The sequence below is a fragment of the Phoenix dactylifera genome, chromosome 5 (genome assembly GCF_051530095.1).
Source record: "Phoenix dactylifera cultivar Ajwa chromosome 5, Ajwa_hap1_PhDact_Kaust_v1.1, whole genome shotgun sequence".
Lineage (NCBI taxonomy): Eukaryota > Viridiplantae > Streptophyta > Magnoliopsida > Arecales > Arecaceae > Phoenix > Phoenix dactylifera.
In genome coordinates this window covers 23,149,950-23,176,798 of record NC_143194.1, presented here as the reverse complement: position 1 = coordinate 23,176,798, position 26,849 = coordinate 23,149,950, and the positions used below count along the sequence as shown (strand labels likewise).

Here is a 26,849-nt window from a genome sequence, read left to right as displayed (position 1 = left end):
ATCGACCTCCAAGAATGCTTGGCCGGCCTCCCGCTGCTCAGATGCTTCATTGAGCGCTTCACCATGCTCGGCCATCCTTTGTTGCATGGGCTCTTCACTGAAATTTGGGACGCCCAAGGTCGGCTCCCTTGTGCAGTTCTTTTGAGGCCGTGGTCCTCTCATAGCCTCCTCACCATGGTTAGCAACACTTGGCTCTATTCCCTTCTCCATATCTCCTTCCTGGCCTTCAAGCTTTTGAGCATAAAAAAGCTCCTTCTCGGGTTGTCCCATGCTATCATGGCTTGCCCCAAATTTCATACACTTTCGGGCCTCCTCTAACTCTCTTTTTATCATCAATCGATCCTCTATTTGATCTTCACTTCTCATGTTCTCCCTTATATTTTTTTGCTTAGGGCTATACTCCTCTCCTCGGGCTTCTTCCCACCGGCCTCTCCTATGCCCTCTCTTTTTTTTTCTTCTCTCCACCAACTCTCTTTCTTTTCTTCTTTTCTCTTTTCTTCCCTTCTCCTTGCTTCTTGATCCCTCATTTGGCCCCGCCGAGAGGCGTGTGACCAATGCTCCTCTTCTTAGACTTCTTCCCACCGGTCTCTCCTCCTTCCATCCATGGGAACTCTCCGGCCAATGGGCTTTTGAGCATGGAATGGCTCCTCTTCGGCCTCACTCTCATCTTCACTATGTTTTCTTCCTCTTGCGCTAGGCCTAACATCCTCCAACCACCTTTCCACTACAATTCCTTGGGCTTCCAGTCTCCCCCCTCTTCTCACGTTTTTATGGGGCCCAAGCTCTTCATACTGGTTAGCCTGTAGGCTTTCAACCTCACTCTCCTTCTTTCCCCTTGCTTGGCCTTGCCAAGAGGCAAGTGACCAAGGTTCTTCTTCATTACACCTTTTATACATCCTTCTCCCTTCATTCTTTCCGACTCTCCTCTCCAACCTTTCTAGGCTCTCATTAGTTTCTTTAAGAGTGGAGGAAAGGTTTTCAAGTGTTCGGCTCAAGTGTGCTGAACTCCCTTCCAAGGCCTTAAGCCGTGCATCTTTATCCCAAGTCATCATTCCGAACCTCCTTTGGCTGTCACCCAAGGGATGATCCGGCCCTCCTTTATATAAGATAAGAGATACACCACTCCATCTTCATCAATTACAACAAGGGTTTTTAAGTACAATAATCCTTTCACCCTACTAGGTTGATTGAAGCAATGCTAGTTCCCGAATCACCGAAGTTAGGGAAGGGGCGCAAGGTACTACCGGTAGCCTTCTCTTGTGCTGCCTCTAATATACCCTTCGGCAAATCGGTTGGGTCAAATAGCTCAAGGTACTACTAATAGCCTCCCTCTTGAGCTATCTATGGGTTAACACGGCAATGCTCAATCAAACATTTACAAGAAAATGCTCTCACCTCTTTTTCAAATAAGAATGACAAGTTGCAGAAATTTGAGCACTACTTGTATGCAAAATAACTTCTAATGTACTCCCTCTCAAGTTCAACACGTAAAACGTAGGTAGTAAGAAGTAACTTCTCTTCTAAGCATGCAATATTAAGTAAAGCACCTAAACTCACCCCAATGTGTAATCTGAATTTTCGAAGTTGTAGGCGTTACCTCTAGGAAGAGATCTTCCCAATGAAGATCTCAATGAAAGAGAGTCTTCGACGGAGCTTCACTTGGAACTTCTGCCGACAAAGCTCGCAATGAAAGCACCAATGATGGAGGGCGGCTTTCAGCCCCAAGCCACCACACCAAATCCTCGCCTCGTGCTTCTTGTGTGCCCCTCGTTAAGTTGTTGATTTGGGCCGATGCGGGTAACGCCGATGGATAGATGGGTCCTCAAGTACTTGTAGAATCAAGGCAAGGGGCGGGTCTACTGGCTGCAGCTTGGCTCGTCCCTTGGCTTGATGGATTTGATGACGCCGGGGATGTTGGAACTTTTGAAAACTCGAGGGACCAAGACAAGGGGTGGGTCTACTGGCTGCAGCTTGGCCCGACCCTTAGCTTGAAAAAAACAACCACACAATGCAATGATATTTAAAGGAACGCTTGAAGATTGATTCTATTCCCAAAAGATAATTACAAGAACAATCTAGTGGAACTATGATGTGTTCTCACTAGCCCAAGTCCTTAGAGACACTCTAGGACCGATTGTAATAGAGCAAAGCTCTCCTAAGCCTTTAGGTCGAAATACATGAACTCTTTACATGACAAAAGATATCCTCCCAAGCTCTCTTCAAGGTGTATTTATAGGCTCTTCATGGGGGGACAATCACTTAATGAAAGTGGGCAAATGATGGGGCCTAGGCCGGCCAAGGGGGGCTCTAGGCCTAGGCCGATCAAGGCTAGGCGGCTGGGGGCGCTGGCAAGCGGCTGGATGCTGGGGCAGGCGCTGGGCATGCTGCCGCATGGGGTGGCAACGGCATGGGTGTCTTGGCCGAGCTTGTCTAGTTGGGCGTGCTCGGTGCTTTGGCCACGGCTCGGTGGGCACTCCAATCAGCGGGTTTGGCCCGAGATTTAGCCTATGTTGGCTAGCGATCTCTCTATGGATGGCTCCTCGGCGGTGTGGTGGGATAGGGTCCGCACCACGGCGGCTCGGGCGGCCGGCTCGGCTGGCGGCGGCTCGGGCGGTGACGGCTGCTGGTGACGATTCGGGCGTCGACGGCTCGAGCAGTGGCATTCGGCGGTGGGGAGGTACTGCGGCGGAGGCCTTGGCGGAACAGCAACGATGGCGGTGGTGGGGCAGTTGCGGAGAGAAAGATGAACAAGTAGGGTTTTTTTTTTAACTCGGATCCATTAGGATTCGGGTTATCGGGTCTGACCCGATTCGATACCCGTTACAAATCGTCACGTGCAAGTCACGTGCGTTCTTCTCTTTTTTTTTTCTTCTTTTTCTTTTTTTTGGCGGCACGTGCGGGTACGTGCGGGCATGTGTTTTGATACCAAGCTGATGGAGGACCACTGCAGGGAGAAGAGGAAGAAGAAAAGAGGAGGAAGAAGAAGAGAATAGGAGGAAGAAGAAGAGAAGAGGAGGAAAGAGGAGAAGAAAGGGAGGCTAGATTTTATTCAATTCTTCAATGCCCTAATTCATGAGAGGGGTGGCCTTTATATAGGCCTTACATCAGGTCAATCAATTGATAACATACCAAACTTGGATTCTCAATTAATTGACTAAATCAACCAATTGATTACATACTAAAATTGATCCAATAACTCAACCTAATTACACGGCTTAATAGCTAACTCAATTGACTTGACTAAAATAAAAGCAAATGACCACATCGACTCAAATGCAGAAAATAATAAAAAATAAAATAGACTCAAATGGATCCAATCTGAGCTTGACTCAAATCTAAGGCTCAAAACCATCTCCTAGCCATAATGATGTCGACTCCTGGTGCAAACGCGAGCGAGCGGCCCAGATGGCTCGATCGTCTAAACGGTTCTGATGTCCCCATCAAGTTGCATAAAATTCTATACCTCAATGTTTCAAGAAAGAATCCATAGGAAAATTTTGAAGTGAAAATTTCATTGTGTTTGTTACCATAGTTTGAAAGTTGACCCTTCAAGATTTAATTGAGGACATGGAAGAGTATTTGTACTGGAATATTGTGTTACAACCTGAAGAAGTTGGCCCAACTGTAAGGGCATCATTAAAGGGGCAAATTTGTCAATGGTGGCAAAGTTTTGAAGTCCCAGTGTATATATTTTGTGGATTGCCTGCATGGCATGGTAGAATACATATCCATATCTAAAAAACATCCACTTGGCTGACTATGACCTTAGGATGTAATCTTTAGCAAGCAAGGAACAGATCTATCAAGGATTGCATGTGGTTGCGTCTGGTGTCATTTTGAAATTGTTTACTAGTATTGATGCACTAGAGGAAGCAAGGTTCTGAATGGTTCATAATATGAAGAAAGACTTGATATTACAACAACTTATACACCTATCCCTGTGATGAAAATTTTCAATTTGCATTATAAATAGAAGAGGATTCAATGATTTGCTAACAAGATAGGACCAGAAAGCTGAGACCCAATCACTGTTTCAGGTCCATACGCTTCTCATTTTGACAATGATGATCTCGTTGCAAGTGTGCATGGGTGCTAACGGTAGGTAAGCAGAGGAAAAAATTGGAGGAAACAGTGCTCATGAGTTTATGGATGAAGAAGGCAGAGCTGTTTATGGCAGTTCATGAACAAATAAGTCTTACAAACCATATGATTCTGATATTTTTGGTTATTAATCATATGTGTGTTTTCTACTTGCTCATCAGCAGCTAGCTTAATGATATATGTTTGTGTTTATCTTGTTTCATCTTTATCTTAATCTTTCTTCCTTATGAAGATTTAAGGATATAGGCTAAAGCAACCAGATAGGAACTCGCTAACTAGTACAAATATGTTTTAATGAAGGATAAAACAAATGAATGCCAGACTGAAGTGCTAGTTATTTTTCTGAGGATGGCTTAGAGGTTTGGTACATTGAGACTACTGAGGACAACTAGGAGTGGAGACAAGGACAGAGATGGAGAATATAGTGAAATAATATGGACATGCGCAATGAAGATACACGGAAGTTCCAGGTGGGAAGTGCTTAAATCTGCATTGACTGATCTATAAGGAGGAGGAGCTGACATAATCATCATGGGTAAAGGTTGTATGTAAATATTTAAAAAGCCTTGAAGTAGTGTCAGAGTTTGTCATTCACAAGAATTATTGGTGAATAAAGATTTGTGAAGTGAATAAAGATTTGTGAAGTCAATTTTAAGTAGTGGAAAGATGGTTTGTTGGTTACGGTAATGATCATAGAGAAAACTCATTTAAGTCGATGAAGGTAGCTAGAGGAAATATTTTGCAGTAACTAATTTTGTAATTCAGCCAAAATTTGTAAACTATGCATTATTGCTGACTCGTTTATTTAGTTGATTATGAATTGGTTGCTTTAATGAAAAAAAAACCTTGATTATCAGCGGCATGCTTGAGAATACAAATTAAGGCTTCCGCTTGGTTTAAGGGATAAAAGAACAAAAAATGACTAGAATAAGAACTCATTCTCCACGTGTAGTGCTTTAATGCATAGGAGAACGAGGATCTAAGATATGGAATCCTGATATTTCAATGAAAAGAATAACTAGACAAAGTTTTACAATTTTTTTTGTCTTGAATAAAATCTTGTAGACCCTCGTTTTTATTAGAAAGCCCTAGTTGGAACCAAACTATTTTCAGAGAACTGGGGTTACATAATGGAATTCCTTGAGATTAAATAAATAAATAATTGTAGTTGCTTTTGCTTACTCTCCAAAAAGCAAAAATTCCTGGTTTTGCGGGGCTTTTGTGAATTATTACCAGAATGAGAATGGGCTTGAGAAACAATGCGACACATGGAAGCAAAAATACTGCATTTGATACGATGTGGAGTCAGTTTCTCAGCTACCAGGAATTCAGGAAATGAATGCATGAAGTGGAGGAACTTGACAAATATCATGGCAGCCGTGTTTACATTATCTCGAATCTTAAGAGTAATCTTAGGTATTTATCTAAGCATCATCAATTCTTACGTACTGTATACAAACTGTAATATTACTCGCTTGATTAAATGACTTGCGTGAGGTTATCATGTTTATAGATATTAGTCATGCATTGTGCTCTAGGCTAATACACATTTAATGCCCATCAGAAAAACAAAGGTTCGAGGTCTTCACTTTGAAGCGCACTCTTGTCCAGGGGATTAGACTGCAATTATTGTTTGAAATTGAAACATTTTGATTTTTCTTTGAATTATGCAGCAACAAAGAAAAAATTGAATGAAAACAAGAGAGAGTTCAAAAATCTAAAAACTGGAAGATGGGAAAAAAGTAATTTTCATGTAGCCTTTTTATTGTAAGGATAGAAACAGTATGCTGGTGATATTTCATAAATGATGCCTATGATGAAGCTGGGATGCGAATATGAACTGATGAACAAGCTAAAAGATTAGTAGAGGAAATGCAACATATGCATGGTCTCGAGTGAGAGGGGCTAAAAAAGACGAGCACTAACTAATTATGCAAACAACCACCATCTAAACAGGATCAAAAAATGGTGCACTTATTTAAATTTTTCTGTTCCAATATCTAGGCATGATTTTTTTGAGCTGAGCTATTATTTGTAAGTTGTAGATAAGAATATGAATCCCATTCATTGCAGGTGGTTTGATATATAGACATGCACTTAAGCAGAGGCATATTTATCTCCAAGGTGCCAAAAACGCATGCAGCGTGCAGGCAGTCCAGAGCAGCATGAAGCCAGACGAAAATAAAAAGAAATTAAAAAATTAAATCCATTAACACAATAAAATAATATAACAATAGAAGTAACTAGGAAAAATTCAGCAGTACAGAATTTTTCCTCGTTAAGTCGCCGTGTGTGAGCTCACAAACTCGGTCGACTCGCAAGCTATGCAAGCTATACTGTATTGTGAAACTTGGACAATGACCAACTGCACTGCATGCTCTTTGATCCAATCGTTCTTGCTAATTGGAAGGTGTGACATGGACCTTAATGATCGTTGCCATGGGGTCATAGCAACCTACTAAGATCAACATTCAAATAAACAAATAGAAGCAGTGTCTTCAACAAAAACGTTGGGGCTGCCACCATCCACGTTCAAACATTGGGAACCTGACCCCCCAACAGTATGTGCTGAAAGAGGTAAAATGAAATAAAAGATGAAGACGTACGTGGTTACAGCTACAGACACAAGTCCTGGTTGTTAAAATGGAAGAAAAGATTAAAAGGCTGGGTAGTTGCAGCCAAGGTATAATGAGTCGGTTCATATATTTAGAGATCCATCATTCAGGAACTAAATCCAGAATCTCTGATTGCTAGGTAAGAAAGAAACCCCTATTCCAGAGAATCCTATATATTGGGAAAATTAAAAAAATGTCATGCACTTGAGGCTTCATGAGGAAAAAGAAATCTAATAAATAACATCCCCTTCTCAAATTTTCGTTAATGGAGTGGGGCATGTTACAAGTCTTTTAGTACCATTGCATTCTGAAAAGTCCACACGAATCAACAAAAAAGTTCTCTCTGTGGCAAAAATGAAGATGTAATCATCATTTCCATGAACTTTTAGTTGGATTTTGGGGGGATAACATGAAGTCCACACATGAACGGCCTTAGAGGCTCCGGAATTACTACAGAGCCATCCTCTTGCTGGAAGTTTTCCAGCAAACATACGATCATGCGTGGGACAGCACATGCAGTGGCATTAAGAGTGTGCACAAACTGTGCGGGTGTGCTGCCCTTGCCTTTCTTTGAACTCGCCGGTGATGGATCAGATGGAGATGGACGGTAACGGATGCCCAGCCTCCGGCTTTGATAATCTGTGCAGTTCGATGCACTTGATATCTGTGACGGTAAGAGTACATCAGCATTTTTTTAACATAGAACACAGTTTCGGCTATTCCGGTTTCTTATACCGGCAATAGAGTTGTCTGTGTGCATGCACGTACCTCGCCATACCGATCTAGTCCTGGCATCCATGCCTCTACATCAAATTTGCGGTATGTGGGTGCACCCAAATCACCTGTTGCCATATCCAAAGTCCTACAGGCAAAACAAAGTAAATGTCATCAAAAGAAATGATAACAACTAAAAAAAGAAGAAGAAAGCAGAAGGAAATGGGGAGATAAGAACAGCAAAGACTGATGAATACTTGAAATGAAGACCAAGAGAAGTGAATAGATCTTCTTCGATTCCAATTAGTTCCTCGTGGTACCGGTCGCTGTCTTCTGGCCGACAGAAGACGAACATCTCAACCTTGCTGAACTGGTGTACCCGATAAAGGCCCCTGTGCAAAGTATCAGTGATGATATTAAGCATGCTATAAAAATTTTGGATGCTATTGCCAGGCTTTTTCAACAATATCTTGTGAAATATGTTCTAATTAGAAAGAGGCGGTCCACTGTGTCCGCTGCATTGATGGGAACATGGTCTAAAGTGCCGTGTTAACTAAGCATTGTGCCATTGCTTTTTTCCCCTTTTCTTTTTCATGAATGTAGAGGTCATATAAGCTTTCTTTCTTCTTGAAGAATATAACAACAGAGAAGAAAAGATATATGTGTGTGTGTAGGTGCGTGTTAAAGGGCTAATATGAATTCCAAAAGAGTGTTTCCACATGTTTGGCTCACCTTGTTGCAGTTCCCGCAGCACCAGCTTCAGTACGAAAACAGTGAGAATATGCTACATACTTCAAAGGCAACGAAGGTTCAGAAAGAATTGAATCCATGTGGATGCCTCCAACAGGAATCTCTGCAGTTCCAATGAGGCACTGATCACTGCCTTCAATAGAATAAACCTGTTAAGGAAATATATAAGACTAGCACCAAAATGATTCTTGTTAAGTTAGTTAATAATTCTACATACTTTTAAATTTCCAACCGTGCAGGATATTCAGATGACTGGAAAAATCCAGCAATTATTGCAAAAGAAGGATATGAACACAAGTTAGTTTCCCTTTTGGGTGAACTTCTAGTTGTGGTATCAAATAAACTGGCTAGAATCCTGTGCATTGAGTATTAAGCTGAGTAGAAATCATCTTCAGCAATACTTTGACTCTCTTTTTTTTTGTCTATAGATGTTCCTGGGGCTTCAACAATTAGAGGTGTCAGAATCTATACCTCTACCAGAAGTTGCACCTTAAGGACCATTTTCTCCACTGAAGCTGCACTCTTCCTAATATGCCTCCACTCTTCCTAATATGCCTCCCATAAGCTCCTAATTTAGCGAAAGGTTTCTTCTATATTCTATAATAACCCTGGAATCCATGACTTTCAAAATACAAGAATCTCAAAATATGCTTTTGATCTGGACAAGGGTCCATAAATGGGGATCAAAGTGGACACATTTTCCAACCATGTTATAGCTGATTTTGACATGCAATGACATTTATTGGAAATATGCAGATATTGCCTGGTAGTCCAGTGAAAATTTGGATGTCCAATGGTGTCACATATTTAGCATGTTACGACTTAATGCAACTAATGGTTGACAAGTTTCAACTAAAATATGGCAAGCATCGATCACCCAAATGATGGCTTCATTTCTGCCAGTTCAAAAAAAAACAAGTTAGGATCAATATCCTATCAGTACAGGCATAGATGTCTACATGCGATAAGCCAATAAAAGTCAACAAGTTAATCAACTGAAGTATTCCATGATGAAACATCCATCACTGCTTTTAACAGCCCCACATTTTGTTGTAGAGGTGTTGCAGTAGGGCAATTTTGTAAAATGAAACAACAAACTTAATGTCAAACACCATAGCATAATGCATTTAACAGGCATCAATTTCCAAAATTTAATTGGAAGCATGTTATAATTCAGCCAAGTTATTATGAATGTGTAAAAGAAAATGACCAGTCTCAAGCTAGCATACTCATAATTATGTACCATGGACAAATTACAAACCTGAGTGTTTTGGCCCCGGGGTTGAAACCCACACTTTTCAACAACAGATGATCGGACAATTTCTGGAGTAATAAGAGGTGTAAAACCCCGTTTTGAAACTTCTGCAAATGCCCAATTTATAAGGCCCATTTCTAGCAAAACAGCCTCATTCTTTAGGTAGTAGAACTTTGAACCGCTGACCTACAGAAGACAAAATGGGATAACTAATATACATGCACAATAACTGAAGATAGCGAAAGGACCAAAAAAGCTGGTAGAAAACATGCAAGATAAGCAAGAACAGGAAATCCCTAATCACAAGCGAGACGAAGGAAACGATATTCAGATCAAAACTACTTTTATCATCCCCAAAGGATGAGTTTCATACAAGATGGGATTGCAAATCCTTGCTCTTTCTGTTCTAAGTTGTATTGCAAATTTATCAATTCTATGTAAAGCTTTCCTCAAATAAAAAGTGTACTTTGTTTCCTTTAAGTGAGCAATCAAATATATGCTTCTTGCATGTTGTTAGATGTTAGTGAACCAGAAAATTAAGTAGCATCAACATCAAGACGAGTTCACAGCATTTTAGATAAATTCAATTCATTTTTTTGATAGTCCAGCAATAATATAAAATTAATGGATTCTCAATTTAAAATCATTTTAATAGTCATAATATACAAATATATTGGCAGAGCTAAATTACTCAGATGCAAAATAAATAATGCAGCAACAAATCATGTCTCAGTAACTTCCCGATCTAATAGAACACAGAACAAGGGGAATACCTCACTTGCTGCATCAAAATCAAACAAATCAAGTTCTTTCCCCAGTTGAAGATGATCTTTCACAGCAAAACTGAACTCCCTTGGACTGCCTACCTACGCAATTTAGAAAACAAAGAACGGATATCCTGATCAATTTAAAGTCACCAAAATCTATTACAGGAATGGGGAACCATGGAAACCATATACCATCCTTCGCAGTACAGAATTCTCCTCGCTCCCTAGAGGAGCATCTGGATGAGTAGTGTTCGGTATACACTGTGCTTCCTGTTGAAGCTTATCTGTTAGATGAACAAGATCTTCTTCAAGGGCAACAAGTCCTTCTTTCAAACTCTTTCCTGCAAGAAACAGTGACCCATTTTTTGTAGGCTGAACAACATTTAAAATGATGGATTTAGAAATATCAGTTTGTACCTTCTTCAACAAGAGCTTGACGCACGGATGGCTCTAGTTTCCCTTTCATTTTATTAGCAACTATATTCCTTTCAGCTCGGAGCCGTTCAACTTCCTGCCATCTGTGACCGAAAATTAGATATTGGTGTATCATTTGTCATCATTGCGAGCATTGACTATCAGTGGTATAACTGATTGTTACTATTATGGTTATTATCACTGCTACTAACATTTCAATCTGTTAATACATTCAGTTAGGAATCTACTTTCACAATAAATCTTAAAATCAGACTTAGTCTCCGCTAGTTAAAAAAGCATGGTTAAAAAGGTTTAGTAATTCATCAGATGACATTCGGTTTTCTGTACCAGCAATGACATGAATAGTTGCATGCATATCAGGTGAAGCTTGAGTAATTTGAGATACAGATATATATTATACATTATAATCCTCATACTATCCAGTTTTGTAAATTCAAAAATGTACTTGTGAATTGTTTTTTTTTTAACATTCTTGCAGTAATATATGATACATATTAGCATCCAATCTAACTGATATTGTGCTACATCATACCATGTCATACTACAACTTGAAATCATGATAAACATTTAAAATTCAACCCAAAGAGGCTATAAAAGCAGAATTGATCTTACATACATTTTAGCTTCATAGAAATCAGATTTATGGACCATTAAAGGTAAAACAGACAAGAATAAGAATATGAAGGGATAAAAAGGCAGATGATGACCACGTAAAATAAGAAAAAAAAATAGATGGGATGAAGGTTTAGAAAGGTAGATGAAGAATAGAAGAAAGAAAGAATGGAAAGAAGAAACAAAATTAAGAGGAAAGCAAGAAGCAATAGAATACAGCAACAATCATACGCATCGTCGTATATATTAGCACAATTCAATATGAGGGAAGATACTCTTGTACCATCAAAAACTAAAACTTGTAGACCGTATAACACTACATTATAAAACCTTAACCTGGGATCAAGTCAATAGAAACTCCAAGCTTGGAATGGCATTCACACAGTTATCTTCTTGCAACACCTTCAGCTAATGCATCAGCCAGCTGATCTTTAGATAAGGCAATTGGTCTGGTCACTCCAGATATTCTGAAACTCTTTCTGGTTTTTTTCATTTTCATTTTTATTTTATAGGATTTGATGGTCTTTTTCTATGAATGGACATGATAACAACAAAAATTCAAGAGTTTAAACAAAAAGATTAGAAATCAGATATATTGCCCACGCTATACTGGCATTCGTCAGTACTGACAATGGATGACCTACCTATAGTATGGGACGTATGTGTGAAAACTCAGTTATGTTGTTCGTGTGTCGGCTGGGCAACCTTTTTGTGTGAGAATTTCATTATAACCCTGGCACTTCTCATATGACTCTTACAAACACAGGATAAACCAAATCGGAAACTAATCCGACAAGTTCTAGAAAATAACAAGAACCAAAAAAAATCGGAACTTTTCAATTCCTGGAGTAGATTAAGTAATAAAGGACAGAAGCCTGACCTTCTGCAGGCTCAAGAACTTCTCATAGAGCTCGAGCACGAGCTCCAAATCCGCACTGGAGTTCCTGTTCTTGATATTGGCAGCAACTACATCCTTGTTGTCTCGGATCCACTTGAAATCAATCGCTGCTTTCCATTGGGGCTTTGAAGTAACTGCAACCACAAAAAAGACAATAAATGAAAAGATTCGAAGAAATTGGTACATCGGTAGATAGATAGATAAAGCTAGAGAGGGGCAGAGAAGAAGGTAAAAAGGGAACGACCTTTGCCTTCTTGGGTGGCGAGGGAGGCCGTGGGAACGGCGGGAGACGAGAAGGCCCTGAGAATTGAAGGCAGAGGGAGGATCGGGTGGTGTCTATGGGGATTGGTGACTAGGGCTAGGGTTAGGGTTTTGAGGGGAGAGCGGAGGAATGCAGAACGGCAAAGGGAAGGGGCCAGTGTTAGGGTGTGGAGGGTCGTCCCTCCCAAGTACCCGCTTGATATCATCGTGATGTCTCCGGAGAGAGGGAGAGGGAGAGAGATAGAGGGAGAAAGAGAGGCAAAGTCGACAGAGAAGAGGCGGAGCGCGGCGGCGGAAAGGGCGGGGCCGCAAGGGAGATGGCAAGGCGGGCGGCGGGGAATAATGGAAGCGGAGGCAGGGGTTTAAGATCAGATTGCAAAACATTGGTGTAACCTCTGGCACGTGCACTGCGCGTGCATCTCAAGTGGGAAGCCATCCGACAAATATTTTGAATTTTTCGCTTAGAAGTTGCCGGTTTTGGTATTGGATGAACATTTACTTAATGCAGTGCAGCACCCGGGGCTGGACAGTGCTAGGGTTGGCACTTTGGTCTTCATCCGAGAATGACCTTGTTTTTCTGAAAGGTAGTTTACAGATTGTAAACTACAGTCGGCTATCAACTAGATCAGTGGTGTGCGGGCAGGGACTGAGCATCCTTCCTTTGTGCCCTGAGTGTCAAGTGAATGAAATCGTAGACCAAGCTCTCTTTCAGTGCGTGCGTGCATGCTGGTTGAGTTTGGAGGATTATTCCAATTCCGCCGGCTGTTTAGTATCATTCAGGCGCTTTTCTGCAAGCGCTCGGGCAGTAGGCCGCAGGCCCTAATTCCGGCAGATGGCCGTTGGGGTGACCTACACGGCATATTAGATCTGATTGGCTAGAAATATCTGAATCTTTGGCAGGAGCAACCCTTCACCTAAGTTTGTCGTGGAGCGAGCTATGGTATAAGTGGCTAAGATCATCTGCGTGTGATTCGTCGGATGGGCCTTTGATAGCTCGGGGCACCTGGGGCTCTACCTCTGATTCTGTAGCATCTCAGACAGTATTTTTTACCTAGAAGCCCTCACCTCTGAGTTTTCTCAAGGTTAATTTTAACGGATGTATGCTTGATGGTGGTCGACGTGGAGGTGTTGGCTCGTTATTAGAGGTTCGGACTCCAAGGTGGTTGTAGTCGGTGGATGCCAGATCTTTGATATCTCGATTTTGGAGGCTGAGTTGAGGGTGATATGGGCAGAGCTGGGCCATGCTTGGCGTGTGTTGCGGGCCAGAGCAGTCATCCTTGAGGGTGATTCGTCTATGTTGATCAGCTGGATCCTAGCAGGGTCCTGTGGCGCGGGGAGGTTCCATCCTTTGCTTTGGACATTCGGACTAGGGCGATGGGGTGGCATTCCTAAACATACATATTTTCATGTAGGCAAACACAATCGTGGATTAGGTGGCCTCCTTCGTGGCAAACCACTCGAGGGAGGCCATGTGGGTTGGAAAGAGAGAATTACCTAGAGCTCTATGATGTGTTGTCTTTGATTTTTTTTGGATGCATTCATATTAGATCTGTATGAATCGTACGCCTTTGAAAAAAATATATTTACTTAATGCAAAGAAGACACATGCACTATATATTAAAAAATAAATTGATAAAAAATTCAAGGAATTGAAAAATAAGAGAGATAAAATATATAGATTAGATTAAAAAAAATCTAGTAAAATAAGATATGAATAAGAGATGGATATAGATTTTTACTTAAGAAAAGTAAAGTCTAATTAGTTTAGCTAGAAGCAATTATGTAGACAAGAAATGAATGTGAAGGAATAAATAAAGAGGCACATACATTATATATCTAAGTCCTAATTATATTTTTTTCGCTTGTGAAGAGAGTAGCTAAGGAAATTTTATTATAGAGTTTAAGCGACCGAATCTAAAATAATATATTACTCTCTCATTTAATAATATAGTATAGGTATTAAAAATATCTATGATCAAGGAGGATAATAAGATTTGCTATTAAATTTTATCTCCTATCTTTTATATAACAACTATTAAATGGTTCTATGATTACTATATAAAACACAAATTTTAAATTATAATGTAATAAATAAAATATATAGAGATTATTTGTAAATTTTATTTTTCGTGTTTCATAGTGGTTATGGTACTTTTGCTTACTAAAATATGGTTATTATGAAAATATGACATTTTGATCATAATATACTAAATCAATATAAGGGGATCTATCAATAAATTTTATTTTTATGTTTCATGTCTAAGCATAGAATGGTTCTACAATCGGCAAATATAGGTATGCATCTTAAGTTTTAATATAAATGATAAATTGTAGAAGATTTATCATTGAATTTTATTTTCCATCTTCCATATGATGAACATAAAACTATTATATATGTTATTGTATAGAAACACAAATTTGGGACTTCAATATTATCAATAAACTAAAGAGTGACCTGTTATCAATTTTTATTCTCTATGTTTCATCTAGTGACTGTAAACTTGATTTTGCAGTCATCATACAAAAATACGAGATTTAGACCATAACCATAGATCAAATAGGTTAAATCTACTTTGACGAAAATTACAGCCTATTCCAATTTAAGGTTGGATCTTAATTTAGGTTCATGTCCATATTATTTATCATGGTTTGAAAGTTAGATCTACAATCAAAACCATATTTGGATGAGTGTCATATTAGATTTATATATATATTTTTATTTCTATAATTTTTTAATACCTTATAGGAAATTTTAAAAAAATCATTGATAATTAATATCACTTTTGCAGTAGTGGCAACTTCTAGTAGTTTCTATTTCGTAATTGGACTCGCCTTTTTCGGATAATTTTTCGGATAAATGACAGCTTTCCAAGACATCCCCTTTCCAAAAAAAATCAAGATAAAGTTGGACTCGCATGAGATCTTATTATGGAGCTAGATGGGGTGTACTCCATGTCACCCCCGACATCCAATGGAGTGGTGAAAAAAATATTCCATTCTATTTTGTGGAGTTGCGTCGAGCTGAGCAATCGAGAGAGATTGGTTTTAGTTATTTTGTATAATATTGGTCCTCTCTTCCCGCAGTTAATGAAGTGAAACATAGAGAGGTAAAACCATCCAACAAAAATATACAAAGATCTATCATAAAACACATTATTAAAAGCTTTCAATTCATGCAAGAGACATAAGCAAAATTTATTATCCTATACTAGTTTCTTGGTTTAGTTACCCTTTTAATTAGCATTCGTAACTTAACTCTTTATTTATTTTTTAAATTTTATATTTTTAATTATAAAAATAACTAGTACGTTCCTATTATTATTACACTTTTATTTTTATCTAGCAATATATTTTATATATCAATAAATCAACCTTCCATTTCTAATTTTTATTTGTTCTAAGTTTTAATTTAAATTTTAAACTATTTTTTTAAATTCTGGGGTTATTTAATAATTTGTAACCGGGGTCTTTTTAATTGTGCCGCACATTAATAAATAGTTAGTGCTAATATCTATCTCCTTCACGTGCATCTCACGTGTCAAAATCTGAGTTAGAACGCGTAGCTCTCTAGTGGCAGTCTTCTCTCTCTCTCTCCCTCCCCGTTCGGAAGCCATGATCTCGCAGTTCTTCGTGCTGTCGCAGCGAGGCGACAACATCGTCTTCCGCGACTGTAAGCTCCTTCCCTCCCCTTCTCTCTTCTTTCCAGTTTATTCCCCGGAGCCCATCAAAAAGCGCCCTTCTTCGTTGAATCAAAACCCTAACCTTAGATCGGGGCGAGGGCGGTGGGCCGGTGGATTGCAACGGGTTCTAAAACCTCTGGATCCCTTCTTTACCATCCTGAATTGGCCTTCGACGGATTTGAATCCGATCCATGTCCAACCAGGATTCCTGTCCCCAAATCGATGACGATAGATCCGTCGTAATAATGATCGCATCTTTGCTTTTTAAAGTGTTGTGCCAATTTTAATTTCTCCTATAATGTCTAAGCTACTGCATTTTTGTGTGATAGATCATGATCCCGGCTGCCTTTTGGAGCAAGAATTAGATTCTGGTGCCCAAATTCTTGTTCTATTTCCTAGTAATAGCGGTGTTTTGAATCCTTCTTTGTCATTGTTGTAAAATTGATCATAAAAACAACTCCTTTCGGTAGTTAGATTTCAGCGTGATGCCCAAGATGCTACCTTTGGCCTTCTCTGCTACACTGTCTGATACATCGTGAATCTGATCAATTTTGTTAGCTAATACTGTCCCTTTTCCTTGCCACATAATGTCTGTATTTTGATGCCTTTCCTACTTTGCTGCAGAACTGATCATGAACCAACTTCTTTCTGTAGCTAGAGTTATACCATGAATATGTGGACAACTCAATTGCTTTTGTTGTTGAATTTGAATTGTAAATACCGGAAAAACATGGGTTCTGTAGTATATTTTGTTCTGTGATTGTATGTGTATATAAACTCTCCATCAACGAAAATATCAGAGAAGGAATTTGAGAAGGCTTGAAGTGTATGGGCCTTTTATACTAGACAAGGACATGCCATCAGCATTTGAAAAAAAATTACTTGTGGCTTGTTTCACCTTTGACTTCTGGATGAGGCTTTCCAAAAACAAATCGAGGCTCTAGAACAGGGCTACGTACATAGATAAGCAGCATTTACTTTACTATTACATCTCCATATAATTATACATATATTCTTATAGAGATATGTTTAGATTAGGTACTCCATACAAACTTCTTAAATCATCAATGGTTGGTATTCTCTGAAGTAGCCATCTTGATATGCAAGAATTTGTTCATTTCTCTGTTATTATCTTTGATCTCTTCTTTAAATGGTTTACTATGCGTCTCTAGAGAAAAATGATTGCTTCCAGTTTTAGAACACATGTAATACTCTTTATAATAAAATAATGTGTTTATTAGCCATGGAGCCCTGATAAAAACTTGTCAGTCAGCAATGATTCTTCTTCTTGCAGTCATATTTAAGTTACCTTGCCTGATGTTGGAACCTTGTTTTGTTTTTGTTCAGGACGATAGGTCTAAGCTAGGGTTGCAATCCTTTTGATTGAGTCCATATGAAATTAGATGTTTCTTTATTACAATGATGCAGATCGTAGTGAAGTGCAAAAAGGGAGTGCAGAGATATTTTTTCGTAAAGTGAAGTTCTGGAAAGGGGATGAAGTAGAGGAGGCACCACCTGTCTTTGTAGGTATTTGCATACGAAAAGTTACTATATAGCTGTATATGTTTTGTCTTTAGATATTATTGTAAATGTCTCAAAGAAGTTTGGAAGCTTAGCCTACCAAATCAGCAACTGAAGATTTAATAATCTGTCCTCGTGAAGTTTAATACCAGTTTGGCAGTTTACTTATTATTATGCTGGTGTATCTTGTCCTTGCAACTTATTAGAATATACCACTTTTTATAACAAGATCACCCAATCCAATGTATAGCTCAATCTGGTTCTAAACTAGGAGGCTGAAAATGGTATGCTATTATTTTCATGGCTAATCTTGTTCAAATAACAATAATAGAGATGCATTATATCTCTAATCCACCATTCACTTTTAGTGGGGTGACTGAAAATCTTTCCTTTTCCCAACAGAAATGAACACTTAGATTTGTGATAATTATTATGGTCATCGATCATAAACAATGCTACAGTATGTGAAGAAGGTTGCTAATTTGAAGTTGAAAATAGTGATTTGGTGGGGTACCTCTGTGAATGGTTAGAATAGTGGCCAGATGACAACTCTACGACAACTTTAGATGTGTTATTCTCATTTGTGGGTAACAACTTGTTTCTGATAATTGCTTGTTTATTTTAATGAGAAGCAGGAGCATGGGAGATGCATTTCTCGAGCAGCAAATGATAATGAAATTATCCTCTTTTTTAAACAATCTGATGTTTGACGTAAATGTTGCAAACTTCAAATTTGAATTGTTTCTTCTTATTTATCCACAGGATAAGAATATATCCTTTTGAAAGATGCAGGTCTCAATGGTAAAATGCAGATATGTAGCACGATCCTTCATGTTAAAATGAAACTTGAATAACATTCTATTGAGACGTGTTTTGTGATAGATGGATGATCCTCTTAGTGCAGCCATTCTAGTGGAGTCTATTATGTATTACTCAAATTGTATTTATGTGAATATCATTATGATAGACTTATTTGAGTTAGATCAACACCATTTCACATCATTGAGCTTCTTCGGTGTGCTGGTGCTGGTGCTGGTAATGTTCCCTTGCAAGTAGCGTCCCCTGCAAAGAAATAATTGTCATCAGAAGTCAGGCTTGAACACCAAATTTCTTCATACTAGTGAATACATCTTATCACATAGAATATCAAACTTTAGGCTTTTACTTAGTCAATTATGGTTATGAAAATGTCCTATTGGACAGAGTGGCCAATTCAAGAGAAGTTATTTCAGTGAAAATTATCACTATGTTCCAATAAGTTTTTAAATATCCAAACACAAGTTGGTCTCATCAAGTAAAAACTATAAAAGAGTTATCATTTTTGGTAAATCATATGTTTACTCCTGTGGAAATTTCAACATAGTTGATGCAGTGCTCAGTCTAGAGAATCATGGGCATTAGATAATTGCAAGGTTGGGCTTTAAACGGGACAAAGGAGGAAAGGAGAGAGGCTCACCCATTCTTCAAGGTAAAGAAATTTAATTAATATTATTAAATTTTCAGGAATTATAGTGAATTAAATTACCTTTTTCTATGGATTAATAGTGGAAATTCTATTGCTGAGGTTAAATATTGAGGGTTCTATTATTTTAGTGCCAAGTTTTCCTAATTGGTTTAGTTAGAAATTAATCCTTTGGTGCATCATAAGGAGATATAACCCTTCTTTCTTTTGTGAGCATGCAAAAGCTGAGTCACCGCAATACAGAATAACTTTCTTCTCTTCCTTATAAGCTAGGGATTGAGTGCTAGCATACATGGTGGGGCTTCAAGAAATTGAGAAAAAATCAAGAATATACTAAGCTGTGCCACATCTGAGGTTTTGGGCTGTGACACATCACCTCCACAGTAGAAATTGCACTTTTTTCACCTGCCAATTTTTTCACAACGTTCCAACTTCTCCAATTCTATTTTAATTGAGCAGAATTATTCAAGCAGAGTTTGTACTATTGAAGTAACGAAAAATTTATTTTTATCTTATTGGTGTGATGCCTTTGAACTAAGGGACAAAAGTGACCAGGTATTTCTGCTAATACCAGTCTCATCTAGAGCAGAAGAGTAGAAACCCCCCCCCCCCCCCCCCCCCCCCCCCTCCTTATCCAAAAAAGTTGCCAAACTAGAAGAAAAAACTTTTAACTGTTAGTGTGGAGAGAGAGATGGGAAAACAGGTTGTGCAGTTCAGTTCAAGCCATGCAATGACTTCAACTTTTGGATGAAGGGCAGCAATAAGTGGGGCCAAAACAACTGTAATACTCCATACAGGTTGTGTATGGTGTAATACACTATGTTTCAACTTCTATCCATCTAGCACAATGAAAAGGCCCATAATAGCAGTTCGACTTATTCTCCAGAAGCTAGGCAGCACATGAGGTTACCTGTCGGCAAATGAATTGTGTTGGCAGTACTTTTCCCATTGTAGCTTGGGAATATGTATCTTCCATTTGTGCTGGTGTTGCTTATAGAAATTGTTTTTAGCTTTTTGGCAAAGACAAATATTACTGCTCTTTTTGTACGTGTGTGTTTGCACGTGCACTTATCTCTGTGTGTGTATGTTTTGGGGGATGGGAAGGTGAATGGCACTCTGTTACTGATCTTGTTTTCATCTAAAAGTATTTGGATTATAATGACGATGAAGATCTAGTATGTCATTCTCATAGTCTCATGTTGCTTCACACTTTTAGTCAGCTATTTGCTTTCATGTTGGACATTTGGATTTTGGTTGTCTTCTTTCATCTTTGAATTCGTTTATAGATACAGAGAAAAGAAGATAATATCTATGCTGAAAGTTTGGTTGAAAAACATCAAAGTGGCGATTCGGTCCACCGGGTTAAAATTTGGGAGTGCACTCACATGGTTATGGAATTTGAGTCCATAAGAAAGGTTTCATTTTTTGTTGTTAATTATATTAGTAAGGTGTCAATGCTAGAGTTCAACTTTACGCTCAGTAGTGCAATTTAGTATGTCTAGTTGTCAATTATTCATTTTAACATTTTGTTGCATTATGTGATGTATAAATTATCTTACGTTATGTTATAATTGTTCAGTTCTGCTTGTGTCCTTCCATCACTAGTATCTCGACATTTTTCACCTTTACGTTCTGATATCATCTAGCAGTACATCTCCTCATCGTTTCATTGCTAAGTCTTACTATTCATTTCTTTTGTTTGTCTCAATAGAATGTGGATGGTGTCAATTACATTCACGTGAAGGTTGCTGGATTGTTATTTGTGGCAACTACAAGGGTTAATGTTTCACCGTCACTTGTTTTGGAGCTTTTACAAAGGATTGCACGTGTCATCAAGGACTACCTTGGAGTTCTTAATGAAGATTCATTGCGGAAAAATTTTGTACTTGTGTATGAATTGCTTGATGAAGTCATTGTAAGTATTTTGTGCTATTATGTTTGGCATTAAAACTATTGCTGTCATTGCATTATTTTTCCTAATTTGGATTCTACGAGGTATACTAAATTGTTATGTTCTTGCCCATCCTTGATATGTGATTTTATGATGGTTAAAAGTAAATAACTAATCTAATGCTGTGATTTACCCCTGGTGGCATTTAATTTGTATTGAATCATATTTTCAGGACTTTGGATATCCACAAACAACATCTACAGAGGTTTTGAAGTCTTATGTATTTAATGAACCAATAATGGTTGATGCTGCACGAATGCCGCCGCTTGGCCCTGCCGCCATGTTTATGGTATCATTTATTTATTTTATCTTGTCATTTTGCACTAATACTGGGCAATCTATCTCTTTCATGAGAAGCTGTGTGCGCTAATGACATCTTACTTTTTGCGGCTATTTGATTTGATATTATGATTAACACTTGATATTTGGGTATTTACAGCAAGGCACCAAACGGATGCCAGGTACGGCTGTTACCAAATCTGTTGTAGCCAATGAACCTGGTGGTAGGAAGCGGGATGAAATATTTGTTGATGTTATCGAGAAAATAAGTGTGACATTTAGCTCTAGTGTGAGTAAATATTTATTATATTTTGTGCAATTTAATTAATTTTTGGGAACCAAGTATTTTAAATTTCTTTGGATACTAGTCTTTGTTGACAAAGTTATATGCATGTAATGCAGATGTAAGTATTAGGTTACCAATATAGATGTGTTCATGTGGCACGTTACAAGTAATTTTTCCATTATTTAAGTTAAAGTTTATTCTAGCAAGCTGTTTTTCTTCTGTGAGTTTTAATGCCATTTTCCAAATTTGCTAGGCTAGTTTAAGTATGTAATTTGCAATTTTAACTTTATCTGGTTATTCTTTTAATAAAAAATTGGTCAAGATCACGTGGATTTATCAGCTTGCTCCTTTATTCTACATACACATACACTGCATTTTCCCTCCGTTTTAGTTTTTAATGTTATTGAATGCTTATACCAGTTTCATTCTTTCTGGCTACTTCTCTCTACTCTTATTAAAAGATTTGTTTCTACTTTCTATTATGTGAAATGTCATACTATATCAGTTTGCATTTTCTTTCCTTTCCTTGTTGGCAACTCTATCTGTGTCTTTATATTTAGCAACCCATTTCCTGATATTCTGCTTCTCTAAACAGGGTTATGTACTCACTTCTGAGATTGATGGGACCATTCAAATGAAAAGTTACCTTAGTGGAAATCCGGAAATTCGTCTAGCCCTTAATGAGGATTTGAGCATTGGCGGAAGCAGGGCTTCTGTCAATGGTATTGTTTGTAAATTACATGCTTATAAGACTTTTCTGAGTAAACATCTATTATCATGTCTTTCTAATATACTTAGTTATTTTTTAAAAAAATTCTAAATATTAAAGTCATCATGCCTTTTATTTATTTGTTGTGATGATTTTTGATAGTATGATCATGTATTCTGCCTCCATCGTTTAATCGACTCAACAAACATCTATTGTTTGAGGTAGCCTGTTATGTTACCTTTCATTTTGTGTCTAGAATAGATGCTTCTACCTAGTAAAAACCATGAATGCAATAATTGTCTATGTTGATCATTATGTTGGTGACTGAAAACTGACTATAGTTTCTGATTAATCCAAAAGCTAAAATACAATCCTCCTGAGTATAGGATCCTGATGTGGTGCCCATGTAGTAAGTTTTTTTCTTTTTATTCAAAAATTGTTTCTCCTTAATGACTTGTGATGATATAACATAGAAGTATGCATACTTATATATTGACAATCCACCAGTCAATGGGACTTCCCTAACTCATATATGGTCCAATAACTGTTGTAACACATTGTTCTTTTTATGAATTTAGTTATGCAACATAATATAGAATAATACATTCAAGGTACGCGGTACCGACTGTACCGACGTACCGGTGGGCATCGGTACCGGTACGGTGCCGAACCAAACCGAGCCGAACCGCTACTGTACCGATGGGGCTAAAAACCAAAAAAAAATTGTAGCCGGTACGGACTGGTCGGTTCGGGCCGGTACCGGTTCAGTACAGGCCGGTACCGAGTCGGTATGGGCCGGTACCGGTCGGTACGGGCCGGTACGCATCGGTACCGGTCGGTACGGGCCGGTACGCGTCGGTACCGGTCGGTACGGGCCGGTACGCGTCGGTATCGAAATATGTAGCTGTACCATACCGGTAGGGTCCGGTACCGGTATGTACCGGCCGGTACCGGCCCATACCGACCGGTACGGCAGACCATGAATACATTTGTTGTTGCTTTATAATTGAAGCTGTTGTTTTCTCCTTAATGACTGTTATCCAGTTACCAAAAAAGAAAAAAAATGAGAGTTATCCCAGAATAGTGCAAACTTATATATTGCCAATATATAATTAATAGGGCTTTGCCGGTCCATTTACTGTTACTACAATTCACATGTTATTTTTATGAATTTGATTATGCAAGACTATAGAAGTTCTGCTGGAGGAGGGGCCGTGATACTTGATGATTGTAATTTTCATGAATCTGTGCATCTTGACAGTTTTGATATGGACAGAACGTTGACATTGGTAGGTGGATTTCTATTACATATGACAGCAGCAAGCAGTTTCAATTTTGTTAAACCACTCCTATTTATGATTGATGCAACGGGCACTTAACATTTCTTTCTTGGTCATAGATACCTCCAGATGGAGAATTTGCTGTAATGAACTATCGTATGACTCAGGAATTCAAGCCTCCTTTTCGTGTCAATGCATTGATTGAAGAAGCAGGACCATCAAAGGTACGGATGTGCTTCTCTGAGGTTTTTACTATTATGGCATGCTTCTGCACATATATAGTTAACATAATAAATTTTGATTTCGACAAGTGAATGTCTGGGTATATTTTATATGATTCAATAGGCTGAAGTCATTCTTAAAGTACATGCTGACTTCTCCCCAAGTGTCACTGCTAACACGATTGCAGTACAGATGCCAGTGCCAACTTATACGACAAGGTGATTGTTCTTTTTCTTGCTTCTGCAGCTCTTGTATTAGGCAGTTATCTTTGCTTCTTCTGAAATTCTCAGATTTTGATATTTTGATCATCGGTCATTTATCACACAGTCTCATTTTCCTTGTTGCTGTCTATTCTGGCATCCGGGAACCAGACATCCTCAGCACTCTTTCTGAAAGATGCTTGTATTCAACTCTTTAGTGAAGATGTTATCTTTTTTGTGCCCTGGGGTTTTTCTTCTGATTGCTTCTGAATTGCATCCTCAGCTTTCCTTTATAGCTTGGAACTTTCTTGAAAATGGTTTTGGTGGACTTTTGACCTATATGATGTCATCAGCCACATTTTTGATTGGAAGTAATGCATATGCGGGCTTGCAACATGTATGTGTCCTTGCGAACATTTTTCAGTTTACAGCATGGAGAGACTCATTAGATGTAGACATTAACTCTCTATATTGCATATTTAGGATATCTGATACGTATGAACCACAAACATATTGAACATCAGTTTTTGCACACTTTGATTTTTGAGTTTGTTTAGCTGCAAGAAGACTTGTGGAAAAGGAAAAATAATGCATTTTCTTTGTTAAAGGAAAATTCAAGTTCCAATATTAATTACTGGAAAAAGAAAACAAAAATTAAAAAGAGACACCAATTATACTTTTCCAATAGGGCCTTGATTTCATTTTTCATTTTCCCAAGTTCTTGATGTTTATTTTTCTGCTGGACCAAACAAATGGAATGTTGGGTTTGTCAAGAAAAAAAAAGAAGTTTTCTGAGCTGCTTTCCTTGCAACCAGAGAGACCCTTAGAAGTCTTCTGCACTGAACCACATAGGAGTTTGATGCTCTGATATCATGAATCTTCTATATTTGGCATTAAACTAACATTCAAGATTTTGCATTTTATTTTCTTAATCACATGTCATTGAAACTTCTGTAAGATGTGGGTGTAAGTGTTCTGCCTGAAGTTTGGATTACATTTATAATTCTTTTTTATGACAATCTTATTTAGGGTTAGTTTTGAGTTAGAACCTGGGGCAGTTGGACAGACGACTGATTTTAAGGAAGGCATGAAAAGACTTGAATGGTGTCTAAAGAAGGCAAGACTTATATCTAATTATTTTACTTACTATTTGAATTTCTTATGCCAGTATCTTTTGATCATTTAGCATCTAAATTTGTGATCAATTTTCTGCTTATTTTATATGCATCTGAAAATGCACATTGTCTGTCCAACTTATAACTTCACCTGCCTGATGATTTAAAAATGATGCATAATATTTCAGATTGTTGGTGGGTCTGAACATACATTACGTGCAAAGCTCACATTTTCTCTGGAGTCACATGGTATAGAAACTAGATTCAGTTCTGTATTTTCTGTAATATTTTGTGTTTGAGTTAGTCTTAGATCCCTGCCATTGCAAACAACTTTGAAATATAGGAAATCTCACAAGAGAAGCTGGGCCTGTAAACATGAATTTCATAATACCGATGTACAATGCATCAAGGCTTCAGGTGAGGCTGTCAGTTGATTATTATCTCTTCATTTGTTAATCAGTTCATGATTTCATGTACTTAGACACTAAACTAAATCAGCATTTGTGCTTGTTTTTGTTCAGCATGGTCTTTATTTTTCCTGTAAAACCCTTCACTTGACCTCAGACTGTTGAAGTTTAAATGGAAGTTCAGTTGTTGTTGGATCTTTAGAAACCGCTTATGGTAATTCTGTCAACCGTAGGCAAACTCCTCAAATGTTCTGATTGCAAAGCTTTTGTAGGTAGAAGAGCTACTCCAACCACTTATTCACAAAACTCCCAAAATAGACAGATTTCTTTTTTTTTTTTCTTTTGAAAGATAACCTTCAAATCCTACCTTCACCAGGTTTGAGGAGTTGAGGTTTTATGGGGGAGGGCCACCCCTTCTTGTGTATCCCATGGCTTGTGGGCCTCTTCTTCCTACAAAAAAGAGAAGAGGGTGATCTTTTGGAAGAGAGAGGAGGGTGGGGTAGGCGAATTTGATTGGCTCTGCTACTGGCTCATTTATGCAGAGCTGTGGAATTTCATTTTGGCTTCACGGCCAAGTTCTGATCTTTTTCTAATATCCACTGCAAAGTCTACTTAGGAACTCTTTATTTCTTTGCACCTAAATGTACTTGACTGATGCCATAGCAAACAAACTTATCATGATGAGATGCTTTTCAAATTGTTAGCTTTTTGAAAAGAATATCTGCAATCAGCAGTGCTGAAGTACTTTTAAATTATTACTGATGGCATCTTTTTTTTATATTTTTTCCCCAATGCAGGTAAGATATCTGCTGATAGCAAAGAAATCCAAGACCTACCATCCATATCGGTGGGTGAGATATGTCACACAAGCAAATTCATACGTTGCTCGCTTATGAGAAATTGATGGTTCTTTTCTCTTTATTTATCATTTGCACTCGGTTGAATGTATCAGTAAGTCATGATATAACCAATCCTTTTTGTTACATGTATGATCACTTTCAATGATCCGACAACAACAGGAAGCCCATTCTGTACCTTAAAAAAGAAAAAAAAAGTTGCAAACAATTCTGGATTGCACCATCATGTGTGCATTTCCCTGGCTGTGTCATCTATATTCTTTGTTGGTAAAGCCCTCTCCTATTCTTCTCAAAATGCTGAAAGAGTGGAAGTCTTTACTGTGTTATTCAGATCATTGGCTCGGCTTACAGCTGCAGCTCGTGAAAATTATATTTGCTAAGCTGAAAGCTAACCTATGGTATACAGAATATGCTGTTCTACATAAGGGTGCAAGTGAGTCTGCCCAGGTCACTTAGTGAACTGCTTGGGGTA

General features: G+C 38.2%; 2 protein-coding genes across 5 annotated transcripts; one reads left to right on the top strand and one right to left on the bottom strand.

Annotated features, from left to right (window-relative positions):
* Positions 1-6,931: 6,931 nt before the first annotated feature.
* On the bottom strand, positions 6,932-12,763 carry SRS (Seryl-tRNA synthetase). Of its 2 annotated transcripts, none has more exons than XM_089930742.1 (10): positions 12,398-12,763; positions 12,130-12,281; positions 10,620-10,713; positions 10,395-10,543; positions 10,209-10,301; positions 9,442-9,621; positions 8,163-8,329; positions 7,688-7,822; positions 7,485-7,578; positions 6,932-7,380 (listed from the first exon to the last, which is right to left on the bottom strand). In XM_089930742.1, the coding sequence occupies exons 1-10, from the start codon at positions 12,612-12,614 to the stop codon at positions 7,102-7,104; spliced, it is 1,560 nt and encodes a 519-aa protein (XP_089786868.1). In that variant the 5' UTR covers positions 12,615-12,763; the 3' UTR covers positions 6,932-7,101. The 2 variants fall into 2 exon arrangements, with proteins under 2 accessions (XP_089786868.1, XP_008795164.4); XM_008796942.6 differs by having other exon boundaries at positions 12,392-12,762.
* Positions 12,764-15,910: 3,147 nt separating this feature from the next.
* LOC103710989 (AP-4 complex subunit mu-like) lies at positions 15,911-26,615 on the top strand. Of its 3 annotated transcripts, none has more exons than XM_008796943.6 (13): positions 15,911-16,078; positions 17,517-17,611; positions 20,783-20,986; positions 21,195-21,311; positions 21,462-21,590; positions 22,183-22,309; positions 23,482-23,585; positions 23,696-23,800; positions 23,922-24,016; positions 25,028-25,115; positions 25,302-25,362; positions 25,457-25,530; positions 26,318-26,615. In XM_008796943.6, exons 1-13 carry the CDS (start codon positions 16,021-16,023, stop codon positions 26,414-26,416), a joined length of 1,356 nt encoding a protein of 451 aa, XP_008795165.4. In that variant the 5' UTR covers positions 15,911-16,020; the 3' UTR covers positions 26,417-26,615. The 3 variants fall into 3 exon arrangements, with proteins under 3 accessions (XP_008795165.4, XP_088578005.2, XP_089786867.1); XM_089930741.1 differs by having other exon boundaries at positions 15,951-16,078; positions 17,436-17,611; XM_088721879.2 differs by lacking the exons at positions 25,302-25,362; positions 25,457-25,530 and having other exon boundaries at positions 15,920-16,078.
* Positions 26,616-26,849: the final 234 nt, after the last annotated feature.